This window comes from Hippichthys cyanospilos, chromosome 12 (assembly GCF_059441005.1).
Source record: "Hippichthys cyanospilos isolate Australia breed blue-spotted pipefish chromosome 12, RoL_Hcya_1.0, whole genome shotgun sequence".
NCBI classification, from domain to species: domain Eukaryota; kingdom Metazoa; phylum Chordata; class Actinopteri; order Syngnathiformes; family Syngnathidae; genus Hippichthys; species Hippichthys cyanospilos.
The window spans coordinates 6,019,713-6,035,448 of NC_142380.1; the positions used below are offsets into that span (position 1 = coordinate 6,019,713).

Consider the following 15,736-nt stretch of genomic DNA (forward strand, 5'->3'; position numbering starts at 1 on the left):
TCCTCATATAAATTGCTTCAAAATTATAAAAATGTCAATAGTAAAAAATAGATTTATAACCAAAAAACGGGTAAAAATTTCAGAATTTACCTGGTGATGACGTTATTTTATTTATTCATCCCCCAAAAATGAAAACTCATGATTTATGCACTGATTAAGCAGCACCAAATTGAAGGCTTTTACTGTAGCTGCACCTTATAGTGCGGAAAATACGTTACAATTATTCAACTTATTCAAAAATATATATATTACATATTTAATGCTATATTTTTCAAACACAAGCCATTGATTCATATTTTTTCAGTTCTATTCTATAGTTGTTTCCTATTTGTGTCACCTTGAACAGATACACACATTTGCTTTACCATCAGATTGCCCCCTGGTGGTCAGTAAAAAAAATCTGCGGATAAGCTGCACTCGACTATAAGCAGCAGGGCTCAAATCATGAGAAAAAAAAAAATTGCGGCTTATACTCCGAAATTTGCGGTACATTGGTAGAAGTCATCCTTGCATTGTGATCATTTTTCTGCCAATTATATATTTACTATTTCAAAATGGAAATCTGCATTTTCTTGACCGTAATTCGCTCCCAATAGCCATTTCATTTTCATCCTAACAAAGCTAATACGTAACCTGCGGTAATACCGCGTCGTAATATGTGTCAGGGATGTTGGCCAAACAGAAACACATGCATGACTAACATGCACACCCACGCAAACACGCATCACTCGCATAGTATAGTCGGCACGGCGTTTCAGGAAGCGTCGAGGAAAAAAAAAAATAGCAAAACATGCTTGTCCAGTTTTGGTGAAAACCCGCCCAGCCGCTCGCTATCAAGGTTGCTCCTGTTTACAAGGGGGACGAATGTTTGACCGCGGAACAAAAGAAGAAGCGGACAAGACCATCTTTGTTACCTGCGCTACTCTTTCCTGTGGAGGAGGACTTAGCTTAGCTTTTCTTTCTGGACTGAACCCAAAGGAAGCCGAGAAGAAGAGTGGATTAGCTTTAATCTTATCATGACGCTTCCACCTGCAGTGCCGAGGTCCAAACGCTTCCCGCTTCTTGTCTGTGCGCTCCGGGAGTTCAGGAAGGAGTAACGAAGAAGAAGCCAACGCGAGACCCACTTTTGTGGCTATGTGGATTAGAAGTAGATGACATGTAGATTATGTTGCTCTGCTTTGGCAGTCGAAGGCGAAATCGACACCAATGGAGTGAAAAGGACCCCTTGCTTGACAGTGAGCCGTATAACATTCCCAATCCCTACTTCCTGGAGACAGGTAAACACACGCAAACACACGTTTGTACGGCTATACTTGTGAGGACGAATATTGGCATAATGCATTCCGTAGCTCCTAACCTTAACCATCGGAAAATTGCTTAACCCTAACCCTAATCTCAGCCTTTACGTAATACTAATCTATACTCTAAAACATAGGTGTCAAACTCCAGTCCTCGAGAGCCGGTATTCTGCATGTTTTCCGGTTGTCTCCCCCCAACACACCGGAATCAAATGATTAGTTCATTAACAGGAGCTTGAAAATGATATTAATCACTTGAATCAGGTGTGTTCTAGAGAGAGGGTTAAAAAACATGCAGCATACCGGCCCTCGAGGACTGGAGTTTGAGTCTTTTCCAACCGGTTTTCCCTCAAAAAGAGGTTAGAACTTGCGAGAACCGGCCTAAATGTCCTCACTTCTCTAAAAGGCCCTCACAATGTAGTTAAAAAACTCAAAGTGGTTCTCACAAGCATAGCTGGACAGGAACGTAGTGGTTCACTCAAGTATACCTGAACAGGAACACAGGTTTTTTTTAGGTTGTAGTGGGGACATCTTATTGAGATCATGACTCTAACCTTCCTCGCCCCTAACCCTAACGTTAACCATTACAATAGATTGCTTAACCCTTACCCTAACCTCAACCAAAATCCAATTCAGACGTATACTCTAAAAGCAAATCTTGACCCTCAAAGAAAGGTCTGAAATTTTGGACTTCAAGAAAATAGTCCCCATAAGTCCCTAACCCTAACCCAGGAACACAGAAAGTTTTTTTTGAGGGTGTAGTGTGAACATCTCATTGAGATAATGACTAACATTCCTCGCCCCTAACCTTAACTTTAACCATTACAATAGATTGCTTAACCCTTACCCTAACCTCAACCAAAATCCAATTCAGACGTATACTCTAAAAGCAAATCTTGACCCTCAAAGAAAGGTCTAAAATTCTGGAGTTCAAGATTCTGGAGTTCAAGAAAATAGTCCCCATAAGACCAAGTGGTCCCCAGAAAGAAAGTGAAACATGCAGATTGTTTTGAAAACCAAAGACACACACACACACACACACAGCAGTAGCAGATTACCCTAACCCACACACTCCAGGTACCGCGAGTATTTTCTTCTAAAATCGACCCACAGACACGCTACAGCCGGTCATTCAAACTTGCATCTCGTACATCTGCGCCGAAACCCAAGACGACTTCCTGAACCCTCTTAGGAATTTTTGGAATTGTCCTCATTCCGTCCGCTGATAACAACACGCGTGAACAAAGGTGCAAGTGGAGCGCCTCAGTCCTCGGAAACCAAATAATCCACTTGCAACATCAACAACAACAAAAATACGTTTCCTTGTGGAACGTCACAGAGTTGAACCAGATTTCTTCGTGTGACTCCAGGCATGACCTACAAAAACATCACAGGCCACTGATGCAATGCACATCAGATTACGACAGGGATTCCCCCCAAAATTTTCAACAAAAATCACAAATGATCAGTCACTAGGCATTTTTTATACAGGGGGACATGCTCAATTTACAACCGAGTTCTGTCCCAGACTGTCCCACCTCCCATGGAACACTTGAGGAAAAAAAAGTCTCTAAAACAGACGTTAGTCATTAGTATGTGTTTTTAGAATTCCCTTATGATTAGCGTGTCTGCTTCGCACTTGTGACTTCAGAAGTTTGAAAGTGTGCTGCTTACATCTTCTCTGGCTCCTCGAGTCTTCCACATTCCAACATCTTGCATGTCCCATTCATTGAACATGGAGAAATTTTGAAAATTTTTATGACTATGGCAGTCAAAAGTGTAAATAAAATAAATAAATAAATAAATCCTTGAAAATGCACAGGCCCGAAAGAATCCTCAACAATTCCAGATCACAAAGCTGAGTGGAAAAAATAGCAGAAGGTGTGTTTTAAAAAGGGGTTTTGCATCGAAGAATGTCAAATCTGAACCCTATTTTCATATTTGGCAAATGATCGCTAACATGTTGCTGCTTTATAGTCTGAATGACTATAGCAGTAATTTACAATGTAGAAAAAATAAACCTGATTTTGAACTTCTGCGTTTTTCTGCAGTATTCTCTTGGTATGTTGAAAATATGTTAGTGCTAAACATGTTTGGAATTAAAAAAAAAAAAAAAGAAAGAAAAGAAAAACTTCCACATACCATCTTTTTTTACTCGTTTTTTTTGCTGCTGGGGCTTATATATCGGTGTGGTTTATAGTCAGAAGTATGGTAGGTTTGTCTTAAATTAAAAAAAAAAAAAAAAAAAAAAAATATATATATATATATATATATATATATATATATATATATATATTTTTTTTTTTTACTTAGGAAGGGTTCGGAGAATGTGCATATGAAACTGGTGGGGTACACTACCTCCAACAAGAATAAGAAGCACTGGTTTAGAGGAAAATGTAACCTGCCGCCATTCCTTTGGGTTGTGTGTTTGGGGCCACCAGGGGGCAGCACTCCTGCTCAAACCACAACCTCCAATCCAAGCTAGTTTGAGTAAGAGATCCCAAAGCATTACGGTGTGATTTTTCTCCCTCTATATTTTGCTGTTTAGCATTTTCCGATAGGGCAACAAGCCGCTCTGTTAAGAAAACACAAGATTTACACCCCAAAAATAGTGCTTTGCTTCCCACGCAGTGTGTGTGGGTGGGCTATGGAGCGGCACCAACTACATGTGTGCATTTGCGCCTATGCGGTTGTAAGCAGTATTTTTCCTGACTCGACTACACAAATATGAAAGAATGAGAATGTTCCTGTGACTGTCCCCTTATCACAAATGCCAAAGTATCCCTCCATGTTTTTTTATTTGCATATGGGCAAAACGCGACGTCCTTTCATGTCTGAGGAAGATCGTAACTTTTGTTGGCCCCAGCAGCGCGCAATCTGGTCCCAGTGCTGCGTTGTGTTTCCGGGAGCAAAATAGCCACAGGGGCTTGCTGGTTCCACTCCATGTTTTCCATGTGTTCCCGGGGGTTGCATGGCTCTGCTTGAAAGTTCAGAGAAGCGCACTCCCTCAGCTCAGAGATTAAAGGGGCTTGTCTGCAGCGTTTGCAACAAGAGCTGCTCATACTTCACAACTTGCCCAAGAGGAGGGATGAGTTGTTTTTTGCAACTTTTCCAGTCATGACTTTAGCAAACTGTGTGCAAGTTTTGCTTCCCGTTCGTCTTCGCGACTCTGAATTTTCACCAAGTAGAAGAAAGTCTCTTGTGCGAGGATGCAGGTGGCGGTGAGGCTCTGCTCCCTCTCGTTTGAAGTTTTTCTCCCATGTCAAAGGTGAAGGATTATGCTCGTAACTGGAATTCGGTCTTCAGATTGAGGAATGCCAAAACCTCCCGACGGCATGTGAGTCCTTTTGTCTGTGGTGTGTTCATGGCTTCGGGGACAGTGCCATGCTATTCCTCAGCAGCGGGACAACCGATGCTACAGTTGGCCATCAGCAGCAAGGGAAAACCACCTATCACATCTCATTGACCCTCAAGGAAACGTTTGGGGATGACGGGGTTTTGGAGCTAGGAATGGGCCGGGTGCCCCCCTGCGCCCCGGTGGACCGGATCATGGAGAACAGGCCATCCCTGAGAACGGGGAGTCTGCGGCGGGAGGTGGTGGTGGAGGAGGAGGAGGGCGAGTCGGAGGTGGAGGCAAAAATGCGGAGTGACGGCTTTAGGAGACATCCCTCCAAATGCTCAGGTAACTCCTCAGACATCGCAGACGCCCGCAACTCGCAAAAGTACCGCGTCAATGTCCACGTCAGGGGGCTGGCGTTCGGCGGACGCGGCGCCCTCACAGGGCACACGCTGCCCCGGGTCGGGCTCCGCGGGTCCCGTCAGGATGAGGCCTCGCTCGGCAGGAGGACTATGAGCATGTATGGCGAACCGGCGGAGCAGCAAAGCGAGCCGCAACCGGAACGGCTCCGGCGGCCCAGGAGCGTCTGCCTTCTTTCCGGCCCGGGCCCGGTCCTCGTGGAGCAGGGCAAGCAGAATTCCCTGAAAAGGACGGGATTCGCCGAGGGCGGCCAGCTGTACAGGAGCAGGAAGGCCGAGCTGAGGGTCGCGGACGGTCTGAACCCGGTCGCGGTCCAACGAGCCCCGCTTCTGGCGGAGGTGATACCCAGGGTGCGCAACCCGAGCGTGAAGACCCGGCCTCTTAGCATGACCGTATTAGAGCTCCGGAAAAGGACATCCGATGACGACGTGAGCAGGCAGCAGAACCGCTCGGGCCACGACGGGGGAAGCTTTCTGAAAGGCGCCTTCCGCTGGAGATTATTTGGCAAAAGCTCTCCCGAGAAGAACAAAGAGAACGACGGTGACAAAAGTTCTAAATCTTCTGCCAATGCTCCGAAAAGCACGCTGAGCTCATTGAGACGCAGCTTGAGTATGCGCATCCGGAGAACCCGGCCCCGGGACAAAGTAACTCCGGGTTCCGACGGCGCCGCAAGGGAACTCTCCCGAGCCGAAAACGCCGAGCCGACCGCTCCTCGGCCGTTCTCCTACCTCACGGGGAGAACGCTTCCGCCTTCTGGCGAGCAGGCGCTAGACGGGGGCATGCAGTACATTCAGTACCGCAGCAGGGGCAAGGTCAAGGTGATGGAGGTGCCCCTGTGCCCCGGCAAATTGTCCGTACCGGCTCAGGAAGAGCCGAGCTTTTGGCAGCTCATAGCTAATCGCTTCAGGAGGAAAGAGCAGCCGCCGAATAAGTCACGGCCTGTCGCCATAGAGACACTGGCAGAAGCCGAGTCTCATAAAGGTCAAGGTAAGACCTGCAACACTTCATTTCTTCACTAAGTGTTCTGTTGCTCTCTACCTCCCCCGGTTGCTGTAAAGAGTCCCAAGTGCAAGCAAATGAGAAACACATGGGGAATTTGGGGTTTGGGTGGCATTCAAAAACATGTGGAGTGCTTTAGGAATGTCTATTTTTGGGTCCGTTTCCGTCCGTTCGCTACAACTTCGCCTTACATTCACGTTCTTCCAAAATGAATGGGCTTTCGCTCCGACGGATTTTTTTTTTTGTCCAAACTCTTTCTTTTTCCCAGACGCAACTCTCCTTATAGGCGTCTCTTGGCTTTTGGGAAGCACAAACCCAACGTGGCCGCATTGAGAGAGTGAGTGGCCGCATTAGGGATGCTTTTGGCAGGCTAATGCATCTAAATTGAGGTGGCCGGGGCCGAGGCGGAGAAGGCTTAAAGTCGCGCCGTTAACCTTTACGGTTAACTCTTCAATGTCGTTTGTTAAGTGGCGATCTGGGTTGGTCCCGTCACGCTTTACAAACCATTCATACAAACATTTTCTTTGTAATAATTACTACCTCAAAACATGTCATTCTTCTGTTAATAATTCATTTTGTATGAAGCCGCACTAAACGCTTCAAGGCTTCATTAACCTTTATTAGATGCAGATTAGGGGAAAAAAAAAAAAACTTGTTGAGACTAAGAGTGGAAATGTCCCAGCTCATTGCCTTTGGCAGGAAATTGGACAACATTCTCGTGATTACAGCCTTTTATTAACGAAGATTTGGGGGAAAAAAGTTGAGTGTGATTTTCAGTTTCACTAATTAGATAAAGCCTTTAGTTTCCAATGGTGCAAAATCTCATCTGCACTCGTATTAGCCTTTGAATTTCTGTTTACCCAAATGGCCTGCTAACTTTTAACCGTAAGCCAGGGTTTCATCATCAGTTTCAAGTTGACCCCAAAAGTGTCACAATTTTACAAATTATACAATATTTTCAATAAAACCACCTGAAATTGTTGTCATTTCCAGCTCTTCATTAACCGTTTTTATACCATGATTGACCCTTGTGCAGTATTTTGACCATTTTTTGTCATTTTCTCTCATCATTCGTGCAGTGTTTTAGCTGAAGGATGGCACACTCTAGGTCATGTGGAAAAAAAGTGGTTGTGCCAAGTTATATATGGCATGTCACCATCTGGGTGAAATTTCAGCTCCCTAATGTGTTCTTTCAATGCTTTCCCTTTGATGTGAAATGCATTGATGTAAAGACAGACTGGACAAAATACTGCACAAGGGTTAAAAAAAAATAATTTAAACATCTTTTCCACATTATTTTTTAATTAACGGTAGAGAATTTGTGTGCCTCCATCAGTGCTTCTGTTTTGGTTTGCAAACAGCGCAGAGCCCGGCGGCTTGCATTCAACCATTGCATTATTGCAGAGAGCTTCTGTACGATTCTTACAATTACCAAGAAATCCGTCAAATCGATCCCTTTGAAGGATTTTTTATTCAAATGCCGTGCTTGAGTTCTGTTGCAGTGTGTTGAGTGTAGAAGAGGCAGCGAAATTCTTTTTTTTCTCCCCCCAGCTCAATATTGACTTTGGCTACGGCACCAGCTCCAATTCTCGCTCGTACGTGTTTTGTATTGACTGTCAAACCGTACGTAGACCTTTGAACCGGCAAAGGTGATCTTTTATGCCGTTGAATTGCGTCCTAAGGTCGGGCGCGCTCGCGCTCGGCCCATTTGGCGTTTGCGGGTCGGTTGCCCTGGAGACATCTGCGCGAGTGCGGTCAGGTCCCGCTGTATTCGTCCCTTCTAATCCCCAGTGCGAGGCAGTCAGACGTCAGGAATGTAGGTGCGCCTAGTGAGCGCTCGCTGCCCTGGGTGGGACTCCTTGCCTGCCCCTACCTGCCTAAAGTGCTCGGCGCCTAATTAGATCCGGTAAACTGAAACACCCCAACCCCCGAAACCTCCAAAAGTAAACACACCTCAGTGGAAGTGATGACCCCGTACAAGCTTTACACAGGGGGGATGGGGACAGTGATGGATCTGAGGTGTTCCAAGTATGTGCCCCCCCCTCACCCCCCACCTGTGGAGGAACAAAGCTGCTCTGTTGGGCGTATGGATGCATGAGTGATTCGTTTGCACTGGGGGCAGTTGAGGCGGTGAAATGGTGGAACCTGTAAGGTGCTTGAGTTTTGAAGGCCTATCTGCCTTTGTGGTTTATCTAATAAATTCATGCACTGCTCAATGAGATTGCAACATCATTCTGACTGCTTTTTTTTTATCTTGTCTCATCTCTAACCGTAGAGGTACTACTCCAGATGGGGATTAGGGGACAAACTGGATCGATATTGAGCCCGATCAATGCCAAAATGACTATTTGATTGTTTTATTTTTAGTTTTTTCTATTGGGAGCTGTGCAAAGCTCTCACCGCACTGTCTCTGTGACTGTACAAACAAGTCACCGCTTGGCTAAAGATGAGTCAGATTGTTATCAGTTCTGATGTGATGGCGCTTTGTTTGTATTGAGGAATTGAACTGCTGAGTACTGCTGAGAACAATGAATAGAATCAATATTGTGGAATAAGTAGCATAGTTTCAGAGAGTGCATTAGTTATTTTCAGTGTGTTCTTGTGGTTATTTATAAGATTAATAGCTTTGGGGAAAAAGACGTCTCTGAGTCTGCCCGAACGCCTTTTTTGAACCCGGTAGCGTGGAGCAGAGGACAAAAGCTTGATGACCACTGCGTCTGAAGGCCTTGCGTTTTTCTTTTTGAGCTTCTCCGTCACGTTTTTCCAGCACTTTGCTCAATAGTCATTTTAGGTAGGCGGAAATGGAAGTTTAATCAGACACTAATCCCCTCCAAACCCACAAATTGATTCAATCAACTGGGGCATTGTAACACCTGACTCCTCTGTCTGCACATTTAAATAGGAGCTATCTAGAAGTAGCGCCGTCTGAGACAATTGCGCGAAGCAAGCTGCCTCGTGGCCACGGTTTCGGACCGTCGAAGCGCTATGGAGACGTTTGCCTGAGCCTCGGCCAATTGTGTTTATCACTGAGCTCTGCAGATAAAGCTTTGGTGTTTGGCCACTCGGCAGAACGCAGATAACGGCTCTGACTAGTCTCTCTGGAAATTGCTCCTAAGAAAAGAACAGGATGGTGCTTTGAGACTATGCTGGCATTTTATTTGAGAAAATGAAGAAAATGTCCCAGCTTAGTGGATAAAAGTGAAAAATTTGTCATTTTCTGGTCATGTTTTTTTGAGCTAAAGTCCAGGTGAGGGCTAATCAAGAAGGGGATCACAGGCAGCGGGTCGCCAGAGTTTTCGTTCTTGTTTGCTTTCCTTCCTCCCTCATAAGGCACACTGTGGTCAAATACATATTTTACACTCTCAACAAGATGACTTGTCAAGTCTTGAAGTTCAAGTCTGACTCGAGTCCCTACCAAGTCCAAAGTTCTGTCACTCGGGTCTGTCTTGGGTTGGGTCATCTCACTCGAGTCTGTCTTGTGTCAGGTCATTTCATTCGAGTCTGTCTCCAGTCTGGTCATCTCACCCGGATCTGTCTTGAATCGGGTAATCTCACTCGAGTCTGTATCGAGTCAGGGTAATCTCACTCGAGTCCGCCTCGAATCAGGTCATCTCGCTTGAGTCCGTCTCGTGTCAGGTCGTTTCACTTGAGTCCGTCTCGTGTCAGGTCATGTCACTCGAGTCTAACTCGAGTCAGGGTGATCTCACTCAAGTCCGTCTCGTGTCAAGTCATGTCACTCGAGTCTAACTCGAGTCAGGGTAATCTCACTCGAGTCCGTCTCGTGTCAGGTCATGTCACTCGAGTCTGACTCGAGGCAGGTGATCTTACTCGAGCCCGTCTCGAGTCAGGTCATCTTACTTGAGTCCGTCTCGTGTCAGGTCATGTCACTCGAGTCCGTCTCGTGTCAGGTCATGTCACTCGAGTCCATCTCCAGTCAGGTCGTCTTACTCGAGTGTCTCGAGTCAGGTCGTCTTACTCGAGTGTCTCGAGTCAGCTCGTCTTACTCGAGTCCGTCTCGTGTCAGGTCGTCTCACTCGAGTCAAGTCATCTCACTACAGTCTGCCATTCCTACCCTTAAATGAAGCAGATAAGTAAATGCAAACTCCTTGTTTTGCTCCAGTGTCGTTTGATGCATATTGACCATGGTCCTTCACATTGGGCATAGATTAAGACTGCCCTTGAAAGATGAAAGAAAGCATTTCCCTTTGACTCAAGCTATCCATTTTCTGGCTGTCTGCCCAAGAGCTGCTCTTTTTGCAGCCCAAATCTACATTATGGTGCCACTCAACATGAATTCCAAGTTCAGTCAAGCCCTTGGGGTTAAGGGTAATGTGACAAGTCATGGTACCCTTCCCCATCGATTTTTATTCTTCTGATGGTCCAATAGTGAACATTGTTTTGATGGTCGACGGAGGGAAGCAGAAGCACTAATTGCTAGCTAAAAATCGCCATCTATAATTTCAAGTGGGAACACTGCTTGGAAAAAGCTTTGAGAGAAAATACAGATTTCAAGGTTCCCCCCACTTAAATAAACCGCCGTACATCCTTCTTTTTTTCTTGCTGGCTCTGCATTTTTTCCTGTAAGTGTAATCCAAACGGACCGGTCGTTTTGGATGCGGGTCGACACGAGCGTCCGAGCGAAAAAACAGGCGAACGAGCTGCAGCTTCCCGCTGGCTCTTAGACAAAGACGGCGGTGTCCTGTCAAGGCATCACAAACGCGGGGGGCTGCTCGCCCCCACCCCATTGGGCATTCTGGGGCAGTCGTTTGGGGATGCTCATTCTTTCTGGCTGACGTAATTGGAGCGCATGGACTCAATTAGGCCTTTTATACGCGCGCTCGTGCTGTATGTTGCAAGGACGGCACCGATGTCTCCCCAGCGGTCGTTCGCAAAACTAACAGGAAACGGCGGCATTCATTGACATGTAGTCCGAAAGCCGACCGATCGGGTCTCTTCTGTTTGTGCGTGTTGTGACATGTTGACGCCATGAGGCCGTGTTCGAGCGGCGAGGAAAACTACAGAGCTCAACGGAAAAAGTAGATACTCGTATATGCTCGCTCGCCATGGGAAGTCTTGATTCTTAAACGTCTCAGCGCAAGGCCTGTCCCCACATAATTGTAGGGTTTGCCAAACTTGAGTGGACATACATGGAGAAAATATTATACATGTTTATCGCTGTGGTGATGGTCATGTGGTTACTTGAGTATTCATAGTTATTTTAGCAGAGATCCTCTCAATAGTATTGAGTTGGATTTTGTTTGTTTTCAAACGTTTTTTTTTATCTACTTAATGGGAAAAAAATGTCAAACATTGGTAAGAACATGAACATTTTATGAGCGATTAATGTAATTGCAAATGTGTTTGTATGAGGAAAAAGTCAAATTCTTTGAAGTCAATTCATGAGCAGCATCATTTTTGTAAACAAAATGGAATCAAGAATAAACTGGTCATTTTAGACAGGGAGTAAAATTGAGATTTATTGACTTATTTATTTATAAACATTTCATTTTAGATTAATATAGTGAGGGGGGCGCAGATGACCCCAGGAAAAAAGCTTTGTTTTTGCCATCTGAAGTGTAATTGCAATAACAAGTTTTAGCATTTTTTTTTCAGCTTTAGATTAACGTGTAACACATTAAACTGCAGTCCTCGAACTTTCATGTTTTCAATGCTGCTCCCTTTAACACACCTGATTCAAATGATTAGAACCATTTTCAAGTTTCCGCAGAGCTTGCTGATGATTTTATGTAAATTAGGGCTTTATATATTTATATTTGAGAGGAACTGCATTAATAATTGTGATACTGAGAGTCATGAATTTGTGAGGGGAAAAAAATTGCTTACTTTCATTCTATCTTGGAGTAAAAGTGTAATATTACATAGATGAATCCATGGCAAGTTTCTTCAGCTTTTGCTCTGTGTTGCATTTAAGTTCATGCGCATATGCATTGTTGAACTATTTTTTGTTGTCAAACTTTTTGGATTTTTCGATTTTTCCAGTGCGTGGCACTTGCTGTAATAGTTGTTTTGTGCTTCAACTTCTTGAAACGTCAACCATGTGGATGACAAAAAATGGTTTAGGCAGTGTGCCTCCCCTCTTTTTTTATTTTTTTTTTATGTAAAGGGTCACAGTGGGGGATGTGCTGCGCGCAGGTGTGTGCAGCTGCGCCTGATTGCAAATTTCCTCCAAAATTAATTCGATGACTTTGAATATTTTTTTCGCTAAAGATCCTTGAGGTAAAAGCACCTGATTCCTGAAAACGGTGTGTCTGAAATATGAAAAATGTTTTGGGGCAATTTGTTAGAGATTGCATTTTATTTTAGCTCAACTTGTGACGAGCAAGACGCATCAGCTGATGCGCAATTATCAGAAGATCATACTGAGTCGTTCTTTAAAATTATGTAAGATTCAAAGTCATCTTTTTCATGTGGTTTCTTTCTTGTTTTGTCAAGTTGAGAGGGACAAAAATTGTAGAGTCTCGAGTCATGTGACTTGACTCGAGAGAGTCTCGAGTCATGTGACTTGACTCGGGACAGTCTCGAGTCATGTGACTTGACTCGAGAGAGTCTCGAGTCATGTGACTTGACTCGGGACAGTCTCGAGTCATGTGACTTGACTCGAGAGAGTCTCGAGTCATGTGACTTGACTCGGGACAGTCTCGAGTCATGTGACTTGACTCGAGAGAGTCTCGAGTCATGTGACTTGACATTTTTAGGACTTTTGACTTGCTTTGCAAAAACTTGGCAACGCCCATTCCCAAAATAAGACTAGATGTAAAGAAATTTTGATGAATACACTGCAAAAATGTTTGTATATGCGCACCCGATGGCTCAACGCCAGCAAAAATGCAATTTCACACATTGGAATAGATGACAAGCGTGTATAATGAGGAGTCATGATTAATGTTGACCCCTTTTCCTTTCAGACTCTTTTGTCAACAGCCAGGAATGGACGCTGAGCCGGTCTGTGCCCGAGCTAAAAGTGGTGAGTAACAGCGCCCTCCTCAAAAAGACACGCCAAAAGCACCTAAATACGATCTCTTAAAAATAATAATAATAATATGTATATTGTAATTATGTCATAATAATAAGTATCTTATGTCATGCTGTTTCTTTGGGAAGCAAAATGGAATTGGTTTGACATTTACCTGCCAATTAGCTGGCGCTTTTATTTTTGTCATGAATGTGTTTCCATGGCGACACACTTTGGGATGATTGACATTTTTGGTGGCACCCCTCGGACTGCCAAAAAAGCACCGCCAACGTCCGCGGGGACCAATAGGAGACGAACAAGCAAATGCAGCTCCCTTGTTCTGTCGGCGTTAATTGCCCGCGTCCGCACGGAGCTTTCTTCTGCTAAGACGCAATTGAACCTCTGAGAAGAAAAGCAATCATCTGCTGCGCAACGTTCAAGGATGAAGCAAAAGTTTTCGCCGATAAGGCATCGGGCAAAGGGGGTCAATGTCTTTTTATGTAAGACATAAATCACTTTTTTAGCCTTTGTCTCTTGTTTTTAAGTCTTAGAACCTCTAAAGCTCAATTTCCTGGAACAATTATGTGCTTTTTTTTTCTTTTTTCTTTTCCTAACATTCAACCCCACAGACGTACTTTTATGTTCACGTCCAGACGTTACATTCCATGCGCTTGTTCAGATTTTTTATTTGGCTAAAGAAAGGTCTAAAAATGGCTGATACTAAATGAACTCAAGTAACTGATTACCTTAGTACATTAGGACATAAAGTACTCTAACTAAAGTAATTGAGTAGGAAATAAAGTAATCGCTTTCTCTAGGGTTACTTAAAGTAATCTGTTACTTCAGGTTTTAAAATTCTAATGTAATTGCTTGGAGTAAGCAAGTAAATGGATTTTTTTCTAGTGTGCCTCCCAGTGGACATTCATGGAAGTGTTTTAAAAATAGTTTACCGGTGATGGGGCACTAAAACAATTAAAAAACTAGAAAAAAATGTGGTAATATAAACATGATACAAATTTCTTAATCCACCAAATATTAAGTATTTGTTTGAAAAAAAAAATGTCTGGGTTCATTGGAAAGAAAAAAATTGACATGTAATTTTAAGCCAGGTGTTTTCACTAGTCTGTCCCTATAATCACATAACCCCATAACATTGTCAAATATTAACAAAAATTTACTTTCAACCCCACAAAATGTTCAGTGGCATCAGCTCTATCCATACATGTAACATTTTTTGTTTGGAAAATTGTAAAAGTGCGATAATAGCAAAAGTAACTATGCTGTATAATTATATATTTATGAAATCGAAATTGGAATATTTATTATATCATAATTAGAGGTTTATTACTTTTGAAGACTTTTGCATTATGAGAGTCCAGGCTAAGCCAATCATCGAAGTCATTGAAAGGCTTGCAAATGTCATAAGTTGGTCGCTAGCGCCACCCGGTGGTTTTGGGATATCGACACAAAAATTTCTATTGTGCCTTGTTTGCGGGATTCCATTGAAAAGATTGACAAATCAGGGGAAATGTATGATAAAACATTGTTTTTTCAATATGCCAAATATTGACAATGTTTCCAATTTTGAATGGCAGTAAATGAGCCTGACATGGGCTAAATTTGACACCTGTAGGGTGAACCTCTTGACCTCCTGTTTGCAAGCGTTCAGAAGGGACTGCATCGTGGCATATTGAAATCTTTTGACGACATATGCAATATTTTAGCCTCAGTGTTTTTTTGGACAAAAACATTAAAAAACCGAGTTGGGTCAAAATTTCCCTGTTCCAAGGTTATCATACCGTCAAAATCTGACATCGTCTCTTGCCTCAGTGGGATGCAAGCTAGCTTAATTCCTAATGTTGCCCCAACTTTGTTCGCAATGTAGAAGCATGGAGGAACTTCTCCATTTTTTTTCCTCTTCCCCCCCAATGCGGACAAACCAATTTCTTCGACACGGGGGAGGTTTAAAAATAGTTCTGGCGGGCGGTAACACCTACAGATGTCTCCAGCGGCGCATGAAACCATTTCAAAAAATTGCTTCCTAAATCCAGACAAATTTGTTGTCTCCAAATGTAGACCGAATGCTGAGGGAGCGTTTCTGCTTCGGGAAGTTTCCTCGTTGTTTTCACAGACCACAGCCGACTCTCACGTTTTTTCCGCAGAAAATCCGATGCAGATTTCCGCTATTTACCTGACTTTTGAACAGCCGCTAATGATATAAAGAGGAGGATGGAGATTGGCTATCGGAGCCCCGTTTGGTCCCCGCCAGACTTTCCAACATCCACCCCCACTCCTGAAAGTTTTTTTTTTTTTTCTGGCGGGAGGAAACGCCGCAAAGCCTGCAACCAATCACACGCATGCAAAGTGACTTCGTCGCTCATGCTGCCCTTAAACAAACACGTGCGTTCCATCCCGCTGTGAGCTCAACATTTGACTTTGATGATTCTAACTGCAGGCGGGGGCTGATTGTATTTTCCCAGCCATTGAAGTAAAAGGTGGACTCTCATTTTCTGCAATTAATTACATAGCATTTTGCGTGGCTGGAATGAAGTTGCCGATGATTAAGAGCTGAATGATTACGTGCAAAACATAGAGAAAATATAATTACGGGAGAGCCTGTGAGCTGTACAGCAATTGCAACTACAGTAAACAACATTACACAAAAACAAGAATAAAACAAATATTGACGGTGTAATTATATTATTTGTG

General features: G+C 43.7%; 1 protein-coding gene across 1 annotated transcript in view; it reads left to right on the forward strand.

Moving 5' to 3' along the window:
• Nucleotides 1-4,117: 4,117 nt before the first annotated feature.
• Nucleotides 4,118-15,736, forward strand: part of agap3 (ArfGAP with GTPase domain, ankyrin repeat and PH domain 3) — a 79,400-nt gene continuing 67,781 nt past the window's right edge. The window contains exons 1-2 of the mRNA XM_088428736.1: nt 4,118-6,042; nt 12,981-13,039. Coding sequence (XP_088284862.1) covers nt 4,683-6,042; nt 12,981-13,039 — 1,419 coding nt within the window. The 5' untranslated portion in view covers nt 4,118-4,682. The remainder of the gene's footprint in view (nt 6,043-12,980; nt 13,040-15,736) is intronic.